Genomic DNA, 23,490 nt, shown 5'->3' on the forward strand with positions numbered 1-23,490 from the left:
AGAGATAGATAGATGGACAGATAGATAGATAGATAGATAGATAGATAGATAGGAAATGTGCTAGTTTAGGCTCAAATTAGACCAGACACTGATGGGGCTCTCATCACTATTCAGCCCCCCCCTCTTTTAACTACTGACCATCCATTTCAGCAGCAAGTACCGTGATAAGTTGTTTTCCCTCTCTACACTGCAGCAGGAGCTGAGACCTGTCGCTAGGCAACCGCCCCTCTTTCCCAGCATCAGCACCACGAGTATGCACGCGCGCTCTGCCGCATCTTCAAGTTGACCGCACGTCCTGCTGCGTGCCTTGTCATCGCGCAGGCGCGTTTGGATTCGCAGACACGCTTCTCTTACGTGCAGGATCTCCACCGAAGAATAAAGGAAAGGTGTCGTGGTGGGGGCGAGTTAAAGAAAGAACAGATGGATTTAAAAATATAGCCTCTGATCTGCTGGTCATGTGACGCGGAGTGGACGGCAGGCAGGCGGTGACTGTCCCGGACACACAAACACACGCGGGCTGTGCGGGATATCCGCGTCACTGCAGGGAGGAAAGAGCTGGTGGAAGAGGAGGGGGCTGAAGGTGCTTGCGTGGACCACCGCAAAATGTGGAGTTATCAAAAACACGGAAACCCGTGAGGAGATTTTTTTTATTTTTTAATTTGAGCCTGCGATACTATATTTTCGATCAGTTTAAATATATAAAAAAAACAAAAAAACGGCAGACGACATTTATTTCCTGTTCATGTCGAGATAATTAATCCTCCTTCCCGATCGGACCGATGCTTCTTCATCTTTACATTTTTCGTGACGCGGACTTGAGGTCGTGGGGCGGGTGGCGCGCATGTTTCAGATGCTGATCCTCCGGACGGGACGCACGGACCGACCAGCTCATGCCATCTTTTCTTTCGGGAAGCAACAACGATCAGCCGCGCTCTCTGCGGGATGCTTTAATATTTGCGGCCTGCGCGGGTCCCTCCAGGTTTCCGCAATACAGCTGGCGACAGGAGGGAGAATGAAGGGCAGAAGATGGAGCAGAGGAAACAGCAAGAAGTGCAACGATGTGCTGATTGCTAATGACGAGCCCCATTCTTTTGTATTGTGAGACGGATTGAGCAGGGAAGTATGTGCAGGATTGTGTAGGGGTAGGGCGGACGAGGCACTTTCATAACTGAAGCAATTTTAGTTTCCTGCAGCTTGAAATGTCAAATGAGGTGATCCGGGTGTAGGAGCTGCCCAGTTCTCAGATTTCTGCTGACAAAGTTCAGGACTATTGTGCGGAACCCGGATCATCAGCCAATGGAGAGCTTGCATAATAACTGTGACAGCACTGAGCTCTGAAACCAGCGTCTCTCGCTCCCATCTCCTGCCTTCCTGCCATTGAGCTGTGCTTTATGAACCCAGAGTCTCCCCCAACCGCCTCCCCACGCGCAATTATAGCATGCCTTCACCGTCAGATTCCAGCAGCGTGGCGTCGGCCTTGGGATCTCGAGGCTGGTCAGACAGCCACAGGGGCATGTCCGGCCGGGGGCTCGGCGGGGCACGGATTCTCCTGTACCTAGGGCTATGCCACCTGGGTCTAGGGGCCATGGTCCTGGCCTTCTCTTTCACCAGCATGGCCTTCACCTCTTCAGCCCGAGTCAGGCAATCCTGTCCGTTATGGGCTGGTTTCTTTGTAAGTTATGGCTGAAAACATACAGTAGTTAACAACAAAGGTCCCTGGAGCTGTTTTCTAATGCAGCCCGTGGTGTCTGTTTGTAGGTGGTGGCATCAGGAATCGTTGGAATCATCTCGTGGAGGAGACCTCTGACTCTAGTGGTAAGTATATTACCATCTAATAAAAGGAATATTCTGATTTATTTTCTTAAAAGGGAAAAGAAAGTTAAAAAAAATCATGAAGTTCCTCCAGTCACTGCAGCACAACTTTGGATTATAGCACCTCAGCTTCATCAGAAGGTGGAGTTTGCCCAGGAGGCATCTCATTCTTGTTGGAAAGGTTCAATGTTGTTTCTTTACTTTAATTGGAACGTGTGAGAGCCTTAAAGTCGGTCCTGCATAATGTGGATTTTCATTGACCTTAGCTGCCATCACATCCTGCTCCAAATCTAAACCCAAGCCCGTGCCCCTTCCACAGGTATCACTGTTCATGCTGCTTTCTGCAGTGTGTGTGATCCTCAGTCTGGCTGGCTCCATGCTGTCCTGTCAGAAAGCGCAGATGGTCGAGTCCATGCTCACCTGCCAGGTAAACAGAATTGTGCAAGTTGTTGTCTTTTGCCTCATGTTTAAATGTAACCAGATGCAGCAACCCACTGTGTTCTACAGGTGGAGGATGGTCTTTGTGTGTGCTGTGCGCCCACTCAATCCTGCTCCATCAGAGAGGAGGAGACCCTGGTCCTCCACCTGAATGCCGACTGTCACTCAGTCAGACATCAGCTGAAGGTGGGTGGGATGGATCTCTACCAGAGACTCACGCTGTCATTGTATTACCTAATAGGGTCGATTGGTCATTAAGTTATTCTTGATAAGGCTTCCTCAAGGCGTTTTTCTCTCTGCAGGACCTTTTGTTCAGTGCATGTGGTCTCAGCATTCTCTCCACCATCATCTGCACTCTGTCCACGGTGACCTGCAGTATCCACATATTCTCTCTGGACCTTGTGCACCTGGTAAAAAAAAAAAAAAGACACAGCATAAATACAAAATCAGTAAATTAGCGCATGGATTTACATTTGACAACAGTCTTGAACTAAAACTTCCGTCTGTTGTTTTGGTTTCCCATTGTCCCCGCCCAGCTGGCCCCACATCGCTCTCGCTCAGTCAACCCAGAATGCACCACTCCCCAGGATGCTTTCCTCGCCAACATGATGGACTTTGAAGAGTTTGTCCCACCCATTCCTCCGCCCCCCTACTATCCTCCTGAATACACCTGCAGCTCCGAAACAGATGCTCAAAGGTGCCACACAAGCACACACAAATATTTGTTTTTGTGTGATATTCTTGTGTGTATCATGTGTTTTTGTATTAATATATAGCATCACTTATAATGGCTCAATGGAGAGCCCTGCTCCTCTCTACCCCACTGACTGCCCCCCACCTTATGAAGCTGTGATTGGTCAAAGATATGTTAGCCAGGTGAGTGTGTGTTTATAATTGCATGCGGTGTGTGTTTCCCTCCACTGTCTACTGATAAATCTTCATCTATTTTGACCGTCAAGGCAACAGTGTATGACCCCCATGGCACTGAGCTGCCTGGAGAGAGGGGAGCGTCTACTGCCTTCAGCGGGGAAGGTGAGAACCTATTCAGAATCAAAATCAGCTGTACTGGGAAAATAACTGCACCCTGACAAGGAATGGATGTTTTAAGGTGATCATGACAGTTTACTGGCAGATAGAAACAGACAACAACCAGCTAAGAACAAGGACAAAGTCGAGCAGAAGTGGGTAAAAATAGAAATATTATGCCCATAAAAAGTAGAGGGAAAGGCAGGCGTGACTATATAACAATATGAAATGTTGGTGTAGTCCAAAAAGTCTCTTTAAATTATGAACAGTACAAATAATTCAAAGGAAAAGAGCGTAAATGAGGAATCTGTAGATACATACTGTATGTATATGGTAGTTATCTGCAGTCTGCCTACTTATGCATGTTAAGGATGCAAAACCAAGAATGCCATCTGTTTTATTATTTTCATTTGTACCTTGATGTACTATTATGATGAAGTAAAATGACCATTCCACAAAATTATCTATATATTTATTGATAATAAAATAAACTCTTAACAGCAGACTTGAGTATGAAATGAATCGTACTACCAAATGAACAACCTCAGTGTTTGCGTGCTGTGCCAGAATCAGGAAGTGAGTACTGGTATTTAAAAAATAATAATAATACTGTATAAATTAGATCTACAAAGCATAGCACAACAAATATTACATTTTATATATTTAACATTTTATATTTATTTAAATGAATAGAATGAACCAGTTAAATTAAGATTAAATTCAAGTTAAATAAAAAATACATTCTAATAAAAACTCCTCCCTGCCTTTCTTTTTTTTAATTAGTCTCCATGGACAGTGGCTCTCTGTTGATGTCAGAGATTATGGACATCCCTGACGATTCGTCTCCTTCTGAGGACTCCTGTCTGATGGAGGTTGCTACGAGGAACCATAGGGGGCGGCGCAGCAGGACCATTAGCGAGGGGGGAGACGCTGGCGAGCACGGAAGCTTTTGTGGTCCTCCATCTCAGACGCCAGAAAGTCCTCTGGCAGGAGGACCAAGAGCCAGGCGCTTCCTCAGAGGAGAGCGATCCAATTCCTGCTCTTCACCCAGCACGGCGACCTCCACGTACAGGTGTGGACAAACACAAGCACACGCGTGTAATAGTAATAATAACACATAATAGTAAGCGTGGGCGGTTTTAAGTCTGCAGTAAAAGTCAGAGCGGCAAGGAATGAAGGTTATCCCTGAACTCTCTGTAGATTAACCACAATCTCCTCTTCCTCCTTTCCTGCAGGTCTCCAGTGTTGCGGCGTCAGGCCGAGCTAGCGAGTAGCTGCTCTCAGCTGAAAGCAATAATCGATCATCAAAAGCAACGTTCCATCCCAGAGCTTCGAGTTCACCCCCCCACTCGCTCACTCCAAGGAACTCCCCCAGCCTCATCCGGTCATCCCGCGTCATCCCCGTTAGCTGCCAGTGAGCACGGCGGCGGCGCAGTTAGCGGAGCGCCTCTCCCGAGCCAACCGTTGTACCTCCAGCAAAGGGCCGGGAAGAGTGTAAAAGATGGAGACGGTGTCAGAAGGGATAGCGAAGGGCTTTTAGCTCTTGTGAGGTCACGCAGTGAGCCGGGCCTCGCCTCTTCAGCCGATACCCGTAAGTCTGACGAGGAAATGAGAACAGAACGTTCCACATCACTATTTCTAGTACCGGTATGTTCACAAACTGTATCTCCTCTACTCTAGTCGGCTCTGGAGGCGGTAAAGTAGTAGATATAGGTAAGAATTCCCACTGACTGTCTCTACCTATTGATTTCAATGATATATATGGCTGCTATTAATGGTTGGTCATAAAATCTGCATGGTCACCAGATGTGACCATGAATAATAAACCGCCATGTTCTCCACTTCACCCTGTCCTTTGCATCGTCCTCCCCCAACACCAGCCACTCTCATGTCCTCCCTCACTACGTCCATGTATCTTCTCCTGGGTCGACCTCTAGCCCTGTTCTCTGGTAGCTCCATCCTCAGCATCCTTCTACCGATATAGTCCCCGTCTCTCCTCTGGACGTGTCCAAACCATCAAAGTCTGGTCTGTCTGACTTTATCTCCAAAACGTCTAACCTTCACTGTCCCTCTTATTGTCTCGTTTCTAATCCTATCCAACCTGGTCACTCCCAAGGAGAACCTCAGCATCTTCATCTCCTCCACTTCTAGCTCCGCCTCCCGTCTTTTCCTCAGAGCCACTGTCTCTAAGCCGTCCATCATGGCTGTCCTCACCACTGTCTCTAAGCCGTCCATCACAGCTGTCCTCACCACTGTCTCTAAGCCGTCCATCACAGCTGGCCTCACCACTGTCTTGTAGACCTTTCCATTCATCCTTGCAGATGCTATGTGATAGGAGAGGGTCATCACATAATGAGAAGTTCCCCCTGGGACCTTCTCATTTACACACATGTAAATCTCGAGATTCTACTCAACCTGCTCCCTGCATTTCAAGCCTCTGTCTGACAATAGAATAATTAGAAAATGTGGAAATGAACTTCATTGAGTTTTACACTACTTGTCTCTGACTCTTCCTCCTCTTCCTCCTCTCAAAGGTCCATCCTCTGAGGCTTTTCTTTTGCCGCGCACCTCTTTGCCTCCTGCGTCAGCTCTGCCAAGGAAAAGCAGCATGAAATCAGCAGCAGCCACAGGGGTGCAGGTCCCCTCCAAACCGCCCCCTATCTCACCACTACGTTTACCTAAAGATTGCCACCGGTCCCTGGGAGACCTTAAGGTTAGTATGAGAATTGTAGATAGGAGATGTATGAGGAACAAATAATTCTCAGTAAAAATGTGGATTTTTTTTTTGTCTTAATTTTTTTCCTTCCAATTATCTTTAACTTTTTTCAGGTGACGCGAGGTTTAGTTGCTCGCTTTCTGCAGCGCTCCAAACGCAATCTATCGCCCTACGAGCATGCTGGTAGCACTGGGCAGGGGCCTAAGAAGAGGGGCGGAGCTGAGGCCACTGCCGCCACCCACCTGCCCTTGGAACAAGTAATGACAATGAATTCTAATCAACTGAGTTCAACAGTCCAGAATAGTTCTCTTGAAAGTAATACAGGTTGCTCTTCGTCTAAATCTCTGCTCAATGACACCATCTTCAGGTGTTGCTGACTCCCTGGAGCGCCGGCCGAGGACACCCCAACCATCACCCCCATCGTACTCGTCGCCGTGGGCACCATCACTCCCACAGTGACAGCCGACACAACAGGCATCACGACAGTCAGGCGCCAGAGGGGATTCACCTGCGCAGCTGTGGCGATTTGAGCTCCTCGTCCTCCGCCTCGCTGCGTCGGCTCGTGACACCCCATCCGCCTCATGGATCATCAGGAGCCCTCTACTCTGAGTCTGCACTGTGAGGAGGATCGGAGGGAGGTACAGAGGAGGGAAACGGGAGGCATAGGAGTCGGCAGGGCTGTGAGGAAGACTAGTATGGGATGAAGTAAGACTGGTTACCTCCATTTCTGTGCAAACAGCCTTATTCAGCGGTGCTCCGAACATCAGCCTCAAGCTTGCACTATTGCACTGCTCAACATCGATTAAACGGTGATTAGATGCTTATTTTTGGGCAGCATGTTGTAATCAAACTAATCCTCGACCGGCTGAAAGGAACCAACCAGAAGCGTCTTCTCTGCAGTATTCTCCTCTCGCTCCCTTAATACTCAAATGAAAACATATTTTCCTCAAGACTGGAGATGGAACTGAACCAACATCCATGCTACAAGAAACCCTTCCTCATATGTACATTGAGCCATTTACATTATTATGGGTGGAAATATGCTTCGGGTCCTTTTTCTTTTTTACGTTGCTGTTCATCCCACAGGGTTGCTCAGGTGAAGTGATCAGCTTTACCCTTATTTTGTCTTCCATTGATTTAAAAAAAAGACAATGCATCTCAATAAGCATCTAGTTAGATGAGTATAATGTAATAAAAGGGGTCGTCGCCGTAAGACATTTGGTTCCGAGGGTTTTGTCGTATATCGACTCGGTCATAAGTCGACCCATGTTAATTATGCTTTGTCATGATACTTGGATAAAGATTATCTTTTTTTCCCTTTTTTTTTGCTAATGTGCATGTTTTGATGGAGGTTCCCAGTTGCATCAGGAACCGTGTGCATTCATTCTGGCCATCTGTGTAACAAAGTAAAATGTTCTCAGAATGGTTTTATCTGCATGTTTTGATAATGCTTGTTCTTTTTTTTTGCTCTTGCATCCAAGATTTTTCACGCTAGCTATTTGAAACATGTTTGTTTGAACGGATAGCTGAAGCTGAAGGTGTCAGACCAAATATTAGCAGCCCCAACAACTGCTTAATCCAGATGTCTCTAATCCTGCCTCTGCATCCTAATTGGATTTTAGGTTTGAAAACAACTGTGACTGGCTAAAATTGGCTTCACACTGTAAGATTAAGGGATATAAATTGCACTTTGACTCTGAGTCTCTCGCAATAAAGGTACAGAAAATAGAAACAATTATGATGAGATTGTAGAAGAATGGTTTAATAATAAATTAGCCTTGGACTGCTAAGAGACCAGTGATAGTGAACATATGGCTCTGGCAGCTCTGGATAATGGATTATAAGGTGTATAATTATAATTATTTTATTTTATTTTTATTATATTTATTTGGGGGGGGTTATATTATGATATGAACTGCATAGTATAAAGGCACATTTGGATACACTGACATGTACGTCAATGATTTAAAAAAATTGTACACCCATAAAGACCTGGTTAATAGGGCACTGAGCCTTATTTCCACCTCTGGTCTTGCATAAAACAATATTTATTTAAGGAAATATATAAACCTGTATGGCAGGCTTAACAGGATACATCCTTGAAAACTGATTAATAAATGTAACTAATTATGACCTATTTCAGATTTTAATGGCAAAATGTTCAATGCAAGTTGTGTATTTCAAAGAACGAAATAAATAATAGATATGAAATAAAAATATACATGTTTATGTTGTGTATGAAGAGCAAATTCCCACACTATGCATTAGCGTTAAAATTCTGACTGTCTTTTGTCTAGGTTTTGTTAATTTAATTATTCTGAATTCAATCAGTAAAACCATATACCAAGGGATTAAAAAAAATCTTTATTTGAGCAAAGTTTTAGAAGTGTGTGTGTGTGCGTGTATTTCTTACGATATTTTGAGTTGTGTTGAGTCTTAAAACATGATTCTTAAAACATGATTCTTAGTGAGAACAGCCATTATGACTTTATCTAACTAGTTTAAAATAATACCTCCTTATTTAAATTAAATCACTCTATAATAAGACATGAAGACCAGGTAGAAAATTACATTCATACATAGTTAATAGTAATAGTGAGCAAACTACTCAAAGGAATTGCAAAAGACTTAGTGGCGTTTGTTTGTTTTGTTCTGTAGCGCATAATTAGACTTGGTTGAAGAACCAACCAACCTTCTCTAATCCCCGCTCCACTTAAACCCCGCCTACTCACAAATCCTATTAGTCAATTCGTCTGAATGCCCATCCTGGTTCGACGTTTCTGTCCAATCAAAGCGTTCTATGTCAAATGGAGCCTTCGAAAGCCACGCCTGTATGCGCCCCCACTCTCAATGGACCCTGGGAAATCTAGTCCAGGTGCTTCACAATAAAACGAGGCGTAGGGTGCCCGAGAACTACAATATGCACATCCTGGTGTTAAGAGACGTTCACAGACTTTAGTTGTACAGCAAGACGAAGAAACAGAAGATAAACGATTTGTTTGTATTACACGGAACAATTAGGAATAAGAAGATAGTATCATTATGGTATTTAAGGGTTTATGCATAAGCAAAAATAATTTAATTTAGCATGCGGCAGCTAGCGATGTTTACAGACTGGGAGCTGGAAAACGACATAAACTCGCGTCAGCTAACGTAACTCTTCCTGACAGGAGAACTTGCTAGCCAATTACAGTAATGCGCTTAGCTTGCTCTCGCTCGTGTAGCTAACTCTGCGGTTTCTCTTTATCGATTATGACCAATTGCGGGTTTAATGTACAGTTCTTAATGTTCACGTTCCCATCGCAGTGTTTGTTTACATGATATTTGTTTCGCCGGGCGGGGATGAGAGCTCTGCTGAGCTGGGTCATTCGTGTCCCCAAAGCTATCCGCGGACGGTCCGTGCGCCTGACGGCCTCACAGCTCGAGTTAAAACGCGCACATAGATTCTGTACGTCCTCGTTTCCCCAGGGAGACGGCGTTTGCAATGGGACGCAGAGCGAGAGGGCGCCGCCGCTGTCGGATCCTCGGCTGTTCGAAGGCCAGTTCGAGGAGCTGGTGACGGAACTCACGGAGAGGGATTTCACGGATCCGGTGCTCGCTGATGCTCTGACCAGGCTGAGACGGGTAATGTCTACCGTCCCGGAGGGGGGGGGGGGGGATTAATTAGCAGCTGCATAATGTATTTGCAAATCGTGTTTTTTTTTCTTTTTTCAGGTGTTGGTTTATAATTCCCCTGGAGGAAAGAGGAACCGCGGCCTGTCTGTGATTGGCTCCCTCAGGGAGCTTCTTCCACCCAATCAGCTCGCTCAGGGCGTCGTGCAGCGGGCTCTCTTGGTTGGCTGGTGCATTGAATTGGTAAGGCCTTGGTTTGTGTTGTGTGCTTTCTGTACACGGATTTAGGTCAGGTTTGTGCTATTGTGTGTATATATTTTGTTCTTTTGTGTGTTCATCTTCATATTGCTTGCGTGAGTATAAGACTTCTGCTGCAAAGGTCTATATTAATAGATCAGAGACAGCAGTGTGTTAAAAATCAGATAGATATTTCATTTGTCAAAAAATAGAGACACACAATAAACAGTAATTTGTTTTCATTGCAAAATAATGATGTAGTAAACCCCACATCCGCTGTGTTGTTGTTATGAGACTTTGCAAAGGGTTTACGGCTCCTTAAATTAACCAGTACATCTGTGAATCTGCTCCTTGCAGCTTCAGGCATTTTTCCTCGTTGCTGATGACATCATGGATGGGTCTGTGACTCGGAGAGGACAGCCCTGCTGGTACAAGAAGGTGGGGCTTAACGCAGCCCGGAAAAATACTTCTATTTTCTTCTGTTGTGGTCATGATAGTTTATTTTTGGCTGATATTATCGATGATTGGCGTTTCTAAAATGTATTATATCTGTTTTTAAGGATGGAATCGGTCTGGATGCCATCAATGATTCATTTCTCTTAGAAGGGTCAATCTACAGATTACTTCGAAGACATTGCAGAGATCAGCCTTACTACGTCCACCTGCTGGAGCTATTTACAGAGGTATGTAGGAACTCGGGGAAATAAAAAAATAGAACCAACAAAAGGTTCTTAAAGCTTTTCTGTTTGTTTCAGACTTCTTTTCAGACAGAGCTCGGCCAGACTCTGGACCTCATGACATCTCCTCATGGTCACATTGACCTAAACAGATTCTCCATGGAGAGGTAATGAAGCTGTGGCTCTTAAGATTAACATTGTCAGAGAAAGATGTTATATAAAAAAAAAAGCAAATATGTGCAACTGCTTCTCCCCTTATCTTTTAGGTACAAAGCTATTGTGAAATACAAGACTGCATTTTACTCTTTTTACCTCCCAGTTGCAGCTGCAATGTACATGGTGAGTGTGTTTGTATCCCACACAAATCACAGAAGGGGACTCGTGGGTGACTTTAATGTGTACAGAATGTGACGTGTAAGGTTGGTTATAGAAAACGAGCTATTGGATCTTACTTTTGCAGGCAGGGATTGTGAATGAGGAGGAGCACAATAATGCCAAGCACATCTTGCTTGAAATGGGAGAGTTCTTTCAAATTCAGGTGATTCCTTTTTCTCGTCACATACAGAATAATGTGCTGCTGACCTTACGAAGGAAAACAACCTGCTTCATTTGCAGGATGACTACTTGGACTGTTACGGAGACCCTGCTGTGACGGGAAAGATTGGGACGGACATTCAGGATAATAAATGCAGCTGGCTGGTGGTGACAGCCCTGGAAATCATGACTCCTGAACAAAGAGCCGAGCTGGAGGTGGGACTTCAGATAGCCGCCCTGTCTATCGGAGCACATTAGAGATACGCCTCTGCTGTGGCTGCAAAATCATCCAGCGGTGTGTCCACAGATATTATGGCTCCCATGTAGTCAGTTGAGGCTGTAATATGTGTGTTGGGTTTTAAAATTTCATTCCAGGTTTTATTCATATTTTTATGAATTAGCTTATTAGATTAGCTGGGGAAAAAATAGGAGTTTTAACACAATACATGCACAATGCCAAATATTTTCATTTCAGCAGTGACGGCAGTCTAATTTGAAGTTGGTAAAAAAAAAAAGGAAGTGGATAAGATTGATTTTATTTTCAAACCACTAAAAGAAATCTTGTCAATTATTGAAGGTGTCACAGCAAAGGTTCCATTTTACCAGAAGTGAATGCAGACATGGACTTCAAGATTCACTTTCTGTTGACGCATCATTCTTTTTCCAAATTCTTCTTTTTTTCCTCGCTATGCTGAAACATTATTCAAAATTACAAACAAATAAAATGTATAGCAATACATTTTTTCTTTATTGTGCACAGTTTAGCTGTTTTCCTTTATGGGCTCACCTGTGTCCTTTGACACAAATTTTGTAATAATGTTAAAATCTTATGATGTCCATTGCCTTTTAGAGGCGCTACCTGTGGCTTAAAATGAATTTCATGTTCATCTTCTCCTCAGGCATGTTACGGGCGTCATGATGGCACCAGTGTGGAAAAGGTCAAGGCGTTGTACAACGCCTTGCAAATGCCAGCAGTGTATCAGAGATATGAAGACGAGAGCTACCAGAGGCTGCAGAAACTCATCGCTAGCCATGCGCGGAACCTTCCTCATTCAGTCTTCCTCAACTTTGCCAAGAAAATCTACAAGAGGAACAAGTGAGGGAAGAGCAAGAAAAGAGGGGGGCGATGGTCACACTGGTGTCTGGTGCAAATACCTCGCTTTTATCATGATGCACAAATGAACTCGCCTTCCTTTTTGAAGAAGGTTTGATCCTTTGAAGAAGGATCTGCACCCAACAGCGTGGATTGGACAGGACAGGAATATTTAGAAATCATACGGCCAGGTTATTTTTTATTTTACTTTTGAAAGTTGTATAGATACTGTAACAACAACTTCATGTCATCTATTTATTGAACACAGTGCTCCAAAAAGTCTGTCCTGTCCTGAATTATATTAATTGTAATAAATAATTTATAAAAATACTATTCTTCAGTTTCACTGCCTTTGTGTGTATTACTCTAGAACATGTAGAAAACAAGAAATAAGCCAATTTATTTTTAGTGTTTTAGTCAAGTCGCAATCAAAATAATAATTCCAGCCCTTGCATTGGGGGGATTTGAAGCTGATTTTTAGTAAACTGAATGTCGGTTTTGAAGCTTAAAATCAGAACGAGCATTTTGAAAACAAATTCAATATTTTCACAATTTTCTAGGAACATCTGTCAATCTTTCAACAGATATTTTTGATAAATGTGATGAGTTTAGAATAAATACACAGTATATTGGACGTAATGGTAAGAAAAGCGAGGGGCGTGGTTTGGTTAGGGTCGGTGATGCTGATGATCGGACGCGGGGGGGGGGCGTTAGTTTGTCGGACGCTCGCGAGAAGACAGATGCTGAGACTGGAGGAGGCTTCGCGTCCGTCTCGGAGCAGAATGTGGAAGGACCCGATGCGATGGAGACCATCATCCATCGTTTCCCGAATCAGATCGTGAGTCCACTCGTCATTTATTTAAATTACAAATTACTGTTTCGCTTAAATATCTATTCAAATCAGGATGCGCGTCCGAGTCCGGCCGGCAGGGCAGTCGTCCTGTTCCCGCACGGAGTGCGCGTCGATGGAGAGAGATAACAATCACGCAGAACGCACTGTCATCATCTAGTTTTAATGTGCATTGTATGTGTAACATTGGAGTTTAAATAGTGGTGGATGATGCTGTATCTCCGGGTGATGCAGTTGGACCCCCCCCCCCCCCCCCCCCCTTCCTCCTATCCTCCTCCTCCTCCTCCTCCCATCCTCCCTGTCTCCATCACCGGTGTAGCATCAAAACATGCACAGGACGGGTTGCATGATGATGGCATGACTGTTTCGTTGTTGTTTGTTTGTTTGTTTGTTGTTTGCTTCACATCAAGGCTTTGTTATTTGCTGTCGTGCTCCAGTGTAAGCGAGCTGGTCTGAAGGGCACTGTGGAGGAATATGAGCGATGGCCTACAGGAAATGGGCATCTAAAAGGCATGCAGGCTCCTCGTTGCTCAGCTCATTTCATGCTCCAGTTAAACATGCTCTTATGTTGGGCGGCTTTTTTTTTTTTTTTTTTTTATCCACATCTCATTTCATCTTATTGTAAGAACAGTCTGTCCAAGATGGAGACAGCTTGACTACAGAAAATGCATCATTTCCAGAGCTGGGTGAAGCTCAGCTATGATTGTTTTCCTAGTCTTTTAGGTGACAAATATTTTAATTGCTATCATTATACATGATAATTGTGTGGGTGGATGTTTGGATTTGCATAAACATCTGAAAACCTGCAACGGATGAATGCAAATAATTGGGCACTTTCCTATATACATAATGCACAGACAGCAAATTCAGCCAAATTGCTGAACACTAAATACACTTTTATAGTTGTGTATAGTTATTTTCGGGATTTCTCAATTTAGGTGATGTCTCCCAAAATCATGGCTGCACAATATTGTGAGAAATTACATCACAAATGTTTTTTTTCCTGCTACACAATGTTCTGTGAAAAAGTATTGTTGCCCTCTTTTCGTCTATCTTTCATGTATATCTTATACTAAACCGTATTAATACCCCCTTCAAACAAATTCAACATTAAACAAATGTCCGCGTAAAATGCAAGTTTTATATATTATTTATATTAGTAATTTGATATATGCATTTCATTTCTTAGGGATAAAAAAAAAATCTAAATCTAAAATTAACAGTGTGATAAAATATTTGTCCTTTTGAAGCAAATCCAAAAAAACAAACACCAAACTGCATTATCACCTGGTTGCAGCTGAACTAGACACACCCAGGCCTCATTACTCAGGCTTGTTGCTCAAATTTGTACATTAGCAATTAATTTAAGAATGGCAAATACTTTTTCCACACATTGCAATATGGAATTCACCACTTTGACACTTAGAGAAAGACGGTTCCCACACAAATTGCTCTTCAGACTTCAGTCTCCAGAGACGAGGCTCGTGTTTTACCTCCAGCTGGAGTGTCTGTTATTGACGGTAGAGCTGGTGTATTTCTCCTGAACTCAAATGAACAACATTATTCATAAAGCACCTACAAACAGTAACGCGAGATATTTATATTTAACATATCATCCTGCCAGATGCAAAACCCAAGAATATTCAGTTTACTATCATAAAAGACACCAAAAAAAGCAAATACATTCATATTTAATTCATTATCAGTACATACTTGTGTCAGTTTATTAATGTGCTGCTTGTTTTTGCACAATCACCCCACTATATGCTGTTTGATGGGAGTGTGTGAAAGTCTGTGTGTGTGTTCAAATCACTCCTGTGTCCAAAAGTGATCCCGCTTTAATGAGTAGTCCAGATTCTGGTTTTAACTTCAAAGACCTGCGGGAAAGAGAAAACGTGTGAGGAAGCTGTATTTGCTTGTAGCCGTGATTCATTCTCCATCTCTTTTGATGTTCCAGGATCTTGGGAGTCAAGCCAGGATGTGACAGTCACGGCACATCGTAGTTTGGAGCTGTCCAGCCTTTACAACACTTGTTTCCATAGCAACAGAAATATCACAGTATCCTAAAAACGTCCCATTTCCACGATGCAGTCCTCAAGCTGCTCCGCTCAGGCTCCAAAGTCTCGCCGCTTTGACGGCAGTAGACGAGCCAATACCTTAGCGGCACCAAAGTCTAACGGCCCTGGTTCACACAGGGAGGAAAAAAACATCAACGTGATCAATCCATCTTCTCCTCGCCGGGCTACTAAAGGCTTCAACGCACCCACCAGGAGCAGAATGGGATCCCAGCCTCGGCCACCGGTGAGCCAGTCCAGGTTCGGATCACAAAAACAACTTTCCACCATTTCCAAGTCAGCCAAGCCCAAACCAAGGAGCACTCGTGCATCTGTTGCAACCAAAATCGCGCCTGCAGCAGCTCCTCCCCCTCTACCTTCAGTTCTCCCTCTCGACCCAAACTGCAACGAGCCCAGCCTCCCGTGCCTCTGCTGCGATGGCCGCTCCCCACAAGACAACAACAGCATGTTTAACCACAACCACAACAACAACAACACCATCTCTCTCAAACAACAACTGCTTATACCGCCGCCACCGCCGCCCCAGTTGCCCCTGAGCCAGGAGGAGAAAGAGGCGGAGTCTCAGCCTCCTTTCCCAGCACCCGCCCAACTGGAGCATTCTGTTCATGCAGAAAATGAAAGCAAGAAGGTAGATGGAAGCACCAATCTGGACAACGAGAAAACGGCAAAAGTAGAAGACGGAGAAACCAGCGGGGACGTCGACGCTGACGACGACGACGATGATGATGATGAAGATGATGACACCCTGGTCCCCTCCTGTCGTGACTGCCCCCCCTCCCTTCTAGAGTTCTGGTTGTCCTCTTCGACCTCGTCATCCTCCACATCCATTAGCTCCTGCTCTGACCTGGAGTCGGACTGTGCGGATCAGTCCACCTCTATCTGCTCTTCCAACGACCAAGATGATCTATCTCTTCCACAAGTCCCCGAGTTCCAGCCTCCCGCATGTTCTCCTCCGTCCCTTAATCTCAGTCGCAACCCCTTCTCCGTAATATCAGATTCCCCGGTTCCACCGTGCTCGCCAGATGAGGGCTATCCCTCTGCCCTGGACTCGCCTTCCCCTGACTACTTAGGAGTCAAAGGTGACTCAGAGGTCACTAAACTAGGTTTACTTGACTTTCTAGAATCTGTCGGGGAGTTTGGAAAAATGGAGCGTTTCAGCCAGGTGATCCAAGTGGCTCGCTGGGATTTGGAAGGGGAACAGCACTGGGACGTTCTGAGGGATCGGTTAGATCACCTGGATCGCTTGGAGAAGGTAAACCGGGAAATAAAGCTGGCCCACGTTGCCAGACTCCACGAGAAGGGATTTGATCTGGAGGATCTGGAAGAGCAGGATCTCTCGGATGTCATGGATGAGATGGGAAACATTGACATTCCCTGGAATGGCTTGTATAAAAATCCTAAAACAGTAATGGGAGTCTCTCAGGAGTTTTCAGACGCCGGCGTTGACCTCACAGCGCCGTCAGACTGTGATGAGCCTCTGGTTCCTGACTCCCTAACGCCTTCTCCCATTGAGCCCCCACCTCGACCCCCTAAACCTCCAGCACGTCATGCCAGTGTGAGCTCTGACCTTCACACCTACATCAATATCAGCAGGGAGACGACCTCAATGGCAGTCTCCACCTCTCCTACATTATCTACCTTTTCTCCTAACTCCTCGTCCCCCACATTCACCACTTTTAGGTGTGAGAAAGCCTTGCCTCCAACTCCACCATCTATTCCTCCTCTCCCCAGCTCTAAACCGGCCCCGTACCTGTCTCTGTATACCACTTCTTCTCCTCCCCCTTCAATCCCTACTCCCGCTCCTCCAATCCCTCCACCGCGGAGGCGTCACCTTGCCAGGAAAGAGGCACAGCGACTTGCTGCTCTTCAAGCCGAACAGGAAAAGACCCCCTTTTCCCTTCCTCCTCCTGCTATGCGTCCCCCACCTTTACCTCCTCCACCAGTTATCTCAGTCTCTTGCTCATCTCCTCCTGCCATGCCACCTGCCCTGCCTCCTCCCCCCTCCTTCCATGCCCTGGATGTCGAGATCCGGAAGCTACTGATGCTTGCCGGACTGACCCAAGCTGAGCTCCTCAAACTCAGCCCGGAGCTCGGTGTTTGCATCGGAGGGTTCGAGGATGAGGGAGCTGTAGATGATGTTCTGCTGTCTAGATCTGTGGAGCCGCATGAGTTCAGATACAAAGCAAGGGACGAGGAGAAGGACTGTGACACGGCACTGATTGCTAAAGGTGGATGGCGCAGGGGAGGCACGTTGGATGGAGATGAGGAATTAGATATAGCTAAAGAGGGCAAAAAGACAGAGGAGAGCAAAGACACACAAAGAACCACGACATTCACTGAAATGGCGAAGAGGAGAAAGAGGAGCAGTGGGCTGAAATCCGAGTCATACTTCAGCACCGCTTTTACTGAGACAAAAACAAAGAACACAAATTATGAGTCTTTCCCATATCCTGTCGAGTTAGCAGAGTCGCCTCCCCCCCCTCCTCCCCCTCGCCCTTTACCTCCGATCCCTCCATGTCTGCTGCGCACCAAAGTCAGCACTCTTCCCGCCAACTCTGCACAACCTGAACGATTCGATTGGTTGATAGCTTTCACACCAGATTGCGACACGCTGTCACGGCCTCCGCCGTCGGATGTGAGAAAATGTCACACGGATACTCAAAAGAAGCTCGGTTCTTCAGCGTCACCTCCGGGGTTAGCTCCAAGGGTGACAACTTTTAAAGAGCTGCGATTCCGCAACAAGAGCGCCTCACCCCCGACGAAAGTAATCACTGGCCCGGAACCTGACCCGACAGTTATTACTCCAGATCCAGATATATTGTACAACCTGAGGTGGAGAAGACAGAAGGCAGGCGATGATGGCACCCAATGGGAGTACACCTCACAGGCTCAGGCCTTATTCGTGCAGCCGCCGCCAGCCCTCACATCAATGGCTGCCCTGAAGGAAATGCTCCAGAGGGCTGACTTGGAGGGTGGGAAACTGCAGCTTTGCCCGTCACAGAAGATTGGCTGCTCCGTCAGTGACAGCAGCCTGTGGACCACGGGCAGGGAGTGGGAGTGTGACGACGTTAAAGCTGAAGAGAATGAAGGGAAAGAAGCGAAAGAAGTCGATGAGGTGGCGGTGAGAGGACGAGCTGATGGAGGAAGGACACTTGAATCAAGAACTTCTGGTGAGTTTTTAATTTCCACCATGATGCTATTAATGCAGCTAAATTTGATTAAATTGTACGTGAAAGGGCTCCGTGAGGGCGTTTTATGTGTCGTTAGGAAACACATCGAAACGTAGAAGGTAATTCAATCTGGAATAGGTAGATATTGGACAAAAAAAGAGATGAGGAGCAGCTTTTCCCCTGGTCAGTGATTCACAAACAATGTCCATCCTTGAGCAGTGCAATAAAAAGAGACAGAAATCCAAGGGTGGACTCATATTTTTACACTGATGTATGGAAAGACAGCAAAGAGCAGGAGGGATACGCATGAGTCACAAAGAGGATGATGATGAGCATGACATGATGGATGAATCGTGGGGGGTTAGAAGCAGAGGGTGAGCTCACTGACAGAAGAAGCAAACAACAAAGTGGAAGCTGGTAAGACGAACGGAACGGTGAGAGATGAGAGGATACAGACTGTAGAGAAAGAAGGTAATCTGAGGAGAAAGAAGAGGTTGGAAAGTTTCCAGACAGTATCTCCTGCACTGCTTTCCAGATTGTGATGTCATCATTGGCTTATTCAATCATGCATCCACCCTCCAGACCAAGAGGAGGAGGTAATAGACTGCCCACTGAGCCCACTGCCTTCTCTTCCTGGTTTTTGTTGCTAAATCTCAGCTTGACTGTCTTCTACTACCAAATTATTTTTCTATTTGTAGGCACTAAAATCTTTCCCTGCCTTATTACTGGTTCTAAATCCCATCAAGCTTGGGTGTTCTCCTGCTGCCTCTTTGCTTGCCCCACACCCATGCTGCTCCCTTGAGTGGCCCAGATAGCTCAGATCAAGTTACTTATCTCACGCAGCGCTGCATCCTGCTACACAGACGTCATTATACTGTCAATTTATAGGGTGGATGTTTAGTTTGACTCCAATATTCTCCTCCATTGCTCACTAGCTGAATATTTTTCAAGGAATAACAGTTTTGTAATGTATGTATCTTATCTATTTCTTTTTTTTTTTCTAGACTTTACCAGGGCTTTGTTAAGTCAGATGAATTAATAATGAGTTGCATGCTGTAGCTCGCTGCAAACCAGGAATAGCTGTGTGTTCATCTTTAAGAGTCAGAGGGAAGGGGCTTAGTACATGAGCCAATTGCTGAGAAGCAGTGTAAAACAAAACAGGAAGTGCTATGTGTTTGTTGTATTTCAAAGTCAGCTCAAGTCTAACCGAGGTAATGTTTCATTCCAGCTCATTTTGGAGGCCGTCACAGGTAATCGAGTGTAGTGAGAATTGTGTCGCCACAGTCTGTGACTCTTCACAGAGACAGACGTGGTGAAGCATGAATTCAGCTATTTGCAGGCTGACTCAGCAGTACAAAGTGTGCCGTAATGCCGGATGGGGGGGGGGCAAAGCTGCAGAGGGAGAAGGTGCAGAGGGAGAAGGTGCTCCATTGGAGACGAAGGCATGAATGCACTGCAGTAGAATCCAGAATAGTCATTCTGGGATCCCAGCATGATGGATGACGGATGTGTGCTAGTGACGACTTATTCGTTCTGGTCTTACTGGTGAATCTGTGGCTGATTGACAGATCTCTCCTCCCCCCCCCCCCCATTCAGCTATGAAACAGTAATTGTAAATGGCCACTCTATCCTTAAACACTCATAAATGAAAGACTGCCTGTTGCTCTTTGTGAATCGACTCCATTGACTGTCGTGCACTCTCAGTATAGAACTCAATCAACAGCTTGACTTGTTTATGTGCTTTATTGCTTTATTGTAGGATACATGATGTGGATTTATGCAGGAATACGCTCATGAATGTGCATTTTTCTCTTGACAGACACTAACATTTTCTGCAACTCTCTCTCTCTCTCTCCTTCCCATTTTCTTTTTGCCACATTCTTTTAATCTACCTTGGTTTGTTTTATCCACACCTATCCATCCCATTTGGTTGTTTCCATTGTTTGTCCATTTCTCTACTTTGCTCCCTCAAATTGACTTGTGCGCTTGCCTTTCACTGTCCCAACTCCTGCACCTCTTACATTTTGGCCTGTGTTCTTTTTTCCAATAAGCAGTTTCCTCTCCCCCACTGTCCCTCGCCCAGCTCCCCCAACCCTACTTCCTTCACGCTGCCCTCCCTCCCCAATCCGCAGGCGGCTGTAACCCCCAGCTCTTTGCAGAAATCAGACCTCACACCCATGTAGGCAGGGAGACCACAGATCAAGACTGCAAGCCTTCTAGCATTGATTTAAATGCCGGGTTTGACTATGAGCCCCCTGCTGTTTTTGCTGGTGACTCTCCTTGTGATAATGAAAATGGTTTCAACGCACACGGGGGTATAGCATCTGAATCATGCAATTTTGATTCACTCTACTGCAGCAGCTCAGACAAGCAGAATGCCACGCGGGCTGCTAGAGGCACCACGGACGCTCCGGGTTGCTCCACCCCGTACAAAAATATCGATGTCATGTTGACATATTCAAACGCTGTGGATTCTTTGTATCCAGAAAAATGCAAGCATTCACACACAGACCTCCACAGCAACACGGCTAGGATGTACAAAGAGCTTCCTCCTCTTCCCGCATACTACTTGCATCACCCTAAAAACTGCCCTATACACCGGGGTACCCCTCCCCGCCTCTCTCCCATCGGAGCCCTCTCCCCTCCCCAGCGCTCTGGAGAGCTCCCACCCGGAGTAGCAGGATCCCGCCTCAGCTCCCCGCTTTTCCCCCGCTCTCACACATTGCCTGCCCTAGCTGCTCCCCTTTACTACCCGAACCTCTACCCTCCTATACCCCCCTGGGTGCCCCCCCTACCCCCAAAACTCTACCAGGGTCCTCCGCAGCCACGTGTAACGAGTAAGAGCTCTCTCTCTCTTTTCTTTCTCCTTGCATCGTACACTTTGTTTCTCTCAACATCTTGCTTGCATGCATGTCTCTGTCTGTCTGTCTGTTTGTTTGTCTGACTGTCTGTCTGTCTGACTGACTGTTCTCTGCTTATTTAGAGCCCTTCACATTTCTGTTACATTTTCAATCTGGGGCATTTGCAGATGTGAAATAACTTTGTAACTGTACTCGTTCTGACTATCAGAAGGCAGCTTCCTGCAGGTCATCTGATACGACTTATCGACCTTTCAAATCAGCAATAAGCCTACACAAGGGTAACAGCTGTTCCTGACAGAGGGTGTTGTTACTCTCTCTCTCTCTCTCTCTCTCTCTCTCTCTCTCTCTCTCTCTCTCTTCCTCATTCTGTTGACCTGGTGCACGACGTGTTGAAATGGACAAATGCATTTCATGCCAGGCACATATCAAATAGCTTCATGTTGCAATCATCAGCTATTTATTTATTTATTAATTATCTGTGTGTGTGTGTGTGTGTGTGTGTGTGTGTGTGTGTGTGCTCATTCAGGGTAATTTAAAAGTAATTTGAATTGTCAGTATTTTCATAACTAGCTTATGTAACATGCAGTAATACCCTCCGAATATCACTGTGTGTGTTTTTAGACTTGTGTCCGACCTATAGCTCTGCGTTTATTTCCATGGATGATTGCGTTTGACAGTGAGTAAAGATAATGCATGAAATCGTGTTTATCAGCGACGCACACAGAGACCTGTCTTCACAGAGTCAGACTCGCCAGAGTAAACCATTACAAACCCCATTTGTTCACAAGTACACCATCGGCTCCTACCCGCCTACTCCAATGCTCCTCATGGCTTCACTGCTTCTGCTAATAATTCTAATATTTCAGCGATAGCCTTTCTCTATATGGTGATTGTTTTACTTTCTGCTTAAGCTGTATTTTTTGTTTAGTGCATTCACAATGAGTAATCGCTCTTTACTTGTGACTGTTAGCTGTTCGAAGTGTCTCATTTGCTGGCTCTGTACCGAGGGCAGCAACGTCCTGGATGGGCGAAGGCGTGACGCATCCAGTGAGAGGTCTGGGCCCTTCATCTCGGTGCCTGCGGGGGAAGAAAGGTGCGCTTCTAGCAGATGTATTTGCACGCTTGTCTGGCTGTGCATTGTTGTCCAGTGTCTCTAGCTGTTGCAGCTTCACCGTAGACCATTGTCCATCTCTCCAGCTCTGGTCAGTGCAGTCAGTGTGGCAGTGGAAGCCATCCTAGCCCAGTTCGGTTCTTCTCGGACGGTGGTTCAGAAGGTCAGTCACTGATGGATTTACAACACACCATTGTGATTTTAGTGTTTGTTTTTCTGGTTCATTGCTTTTTTTTTTCTGAATTCATTGCTGAACTATGAAAATGCTTTCCCTCCCTTCCTTCTTGTTCTGACTATTCATGTCTTCTTCTGTCTCTCCTCAGTCTCTCTCAGTTAACAAGGTACTACAGTATCTTTAGATAACCCAATCTTGTATTATTAAGAATGTCCAAACTTCTTACTCTCCCCCCCCCTGTCACCTCCTATCAATTCCCATCATCCCATTCTTCTCAAATTCCCATGTATGTGTCTCGTATCTCTTTCTTGAATCCTCCTGTCTTGTCTATTTCCCTGTGTCTGCTTATCACCACACATCTTCCTCCCATTTTCCTCTCATCTCTTTTCCTGTCCTCCTAGGCCTTATCAGGAGACAGTGCTATAAATCCATCTCTGGGCCGTCTGGTGCTGCAGTGCTTCTGCCCTGCCCTGCACAGCTTGCTGGCCGATGGCTTAAAGCCTCACCAGAGTGACCTGATTGCAGGCAGGAGGCCTAACTCTGCCTGGGGCTTGGTCCTGGCCTCCACCAGGCCAGGTAGCATTCAATGAATTGTTGGAAAGATTCAATTTCTTTGCTCGCATTAAGGCTGTAAATTCCATTTCTATTTTTCCACGGATGATAATGATAAACCCCCGGACCTAATCTGTTTTCCATTTTCTTACATCTCAGTCAATATTTGCTGATTTTAGTGTCTAAAATGCTGAATACTAAACTGCAGCAGCATGCAGATATTGATTGGCGTCTGAGTGGCAAGTTTCATTGCAGGTTTTTTTCTTTCTTTTCTTTGCTCACTTCTGTAAATTCCTCTGTTGATTCCGCTCCTCCTGGTGGTATTTTTCAAGGTCTGAAAACGCAGGCCTTGTTCAATCTTCAAGTTCGTGTTGCAGAGCTGCCCCAGCTCAGGCAGAGCAAGCACAGGTTCAATGCATTCCTGCTTGGCCTACTGAAGTAAGCACTGACTCCACCGGCTCTCTCTGGTCTTCTCTGGTAACATGAAAAGTTCTCAAGTTTTTAAAAGAATTCTCTGTTTTGTTCTTCTAGTATCAAGCTCCTTGATTCGT

The 23,490-nt window shown here is 45.4% G+C and overlaps 2 protein-coding genes across 3 annotated transcripts; both read left to right on the forward strand.

Moving 5' to 3' along the window:
- The first annotated feature begins 1,438 nt into the window (after positions 1-1,438).
- On the forward strand, positions 1,439-6,614 carry fam189b (family with sequence similarity 189 member B). The gene is given in 14 exon segments (XM_068760464.1): positions 1,439-1,672; positions 1,759-1,815; positions 2,132-2,239; positions 2,320-2,436; positions 2,553-2,660; positions 2,787-2,947; positions 3,027-3,126; positions 3,210-3,282; positions 4,060-4,348; positions 4,512-4,871; positions 5,763-5,828; positions 5,830-5,989; positions 6,106-6,249; positions 6,360-6,614. Coding segments are annotated over 14 exon segments (2,232 nt in total).
- Positions 6,615-8,926: 2,312 nt separating this feature from the next.
- On the forward strand, positions 8,927-12,434 carry fdps (farnesyl diphosphate synthase (farnesyl pyrophosphate synthetase, dimethylallyltranstransferase, geranyltranstransferase)). 2 transcript variants are annotated; one of them, XM_068759409.1, is made up of 10 exons: positions 8,927-9,037; positions 9,461-9,616; positions 9,707-9,847; positions 10,199-10,279; positions 10,402-10,524; positions 10,597-10,685; positions 10,785-10,857; positions 10,979-11,056; positions 11,134-11,268; positions 11,952-12,434. In XM_068759409.1, exons 1-10 carry the CDS (start codon positions 9,035-9,037, stop codon positions 12,150-12,152), a joined length of 1,080 nt encoding a protein of 359 aa, XP_068615510.1. In that variant the 5' UTR covers positions 8,927-9,034; the 3' UTR covers positions 12,153-12,434. The 2 variants fall into 2 exon arrangements, with proteins under 2 accessions (XP_068615510.1, XP_068615504.1); XM_068759403.1 differs by lacking the exon at positions 8,927-9,037 and having other exon boundaries at positions 9,074-9,616.
- Positions 12,435-23,490: the final 11,056 nt, after the last annotated feature.

This window comes from Brachionichthys hirsutus, chromosome 3, assembly GCF_040956055.1.
Source record: "Brachionichthys hirsutus isolate HB-005 chromosome 3, CSIRO-AGI_Bhir_v1, whole genome shotgun sequence".
NCBI lineage: Eukaryota > Metazoa > Chordata > Actinopteri > Lophiiformes > Brachionichthyidae > Brachionichthys > Brachionichthys hirsutus.

Excerpts from the sequence above, each read along its gene's own strand:
- fdps (XM_068759403.1), top strand. The coding sequence starts at position 9,335 with ATGAGAGCTCTGCTGAGCTGGGTCATTCGTGTCCCCAAAGCTATCCGC. Across the intron at positions 10,280-10,401 it reads AGCCCTGCTGGTACAAGAAG|GATGGAATCGGTCTGGATGC; the intron begins GTGGGGCTTAAC and ends TCTGTTTTTAAG. Across the intron at positions 11,269-11,951 it reads AACAAAGAGCCGAGCTGGAG|GCATGTTACGGGCGTCATGA; the intron begins GTGGGACTTCAG and ends TCTTCTCCTCAG.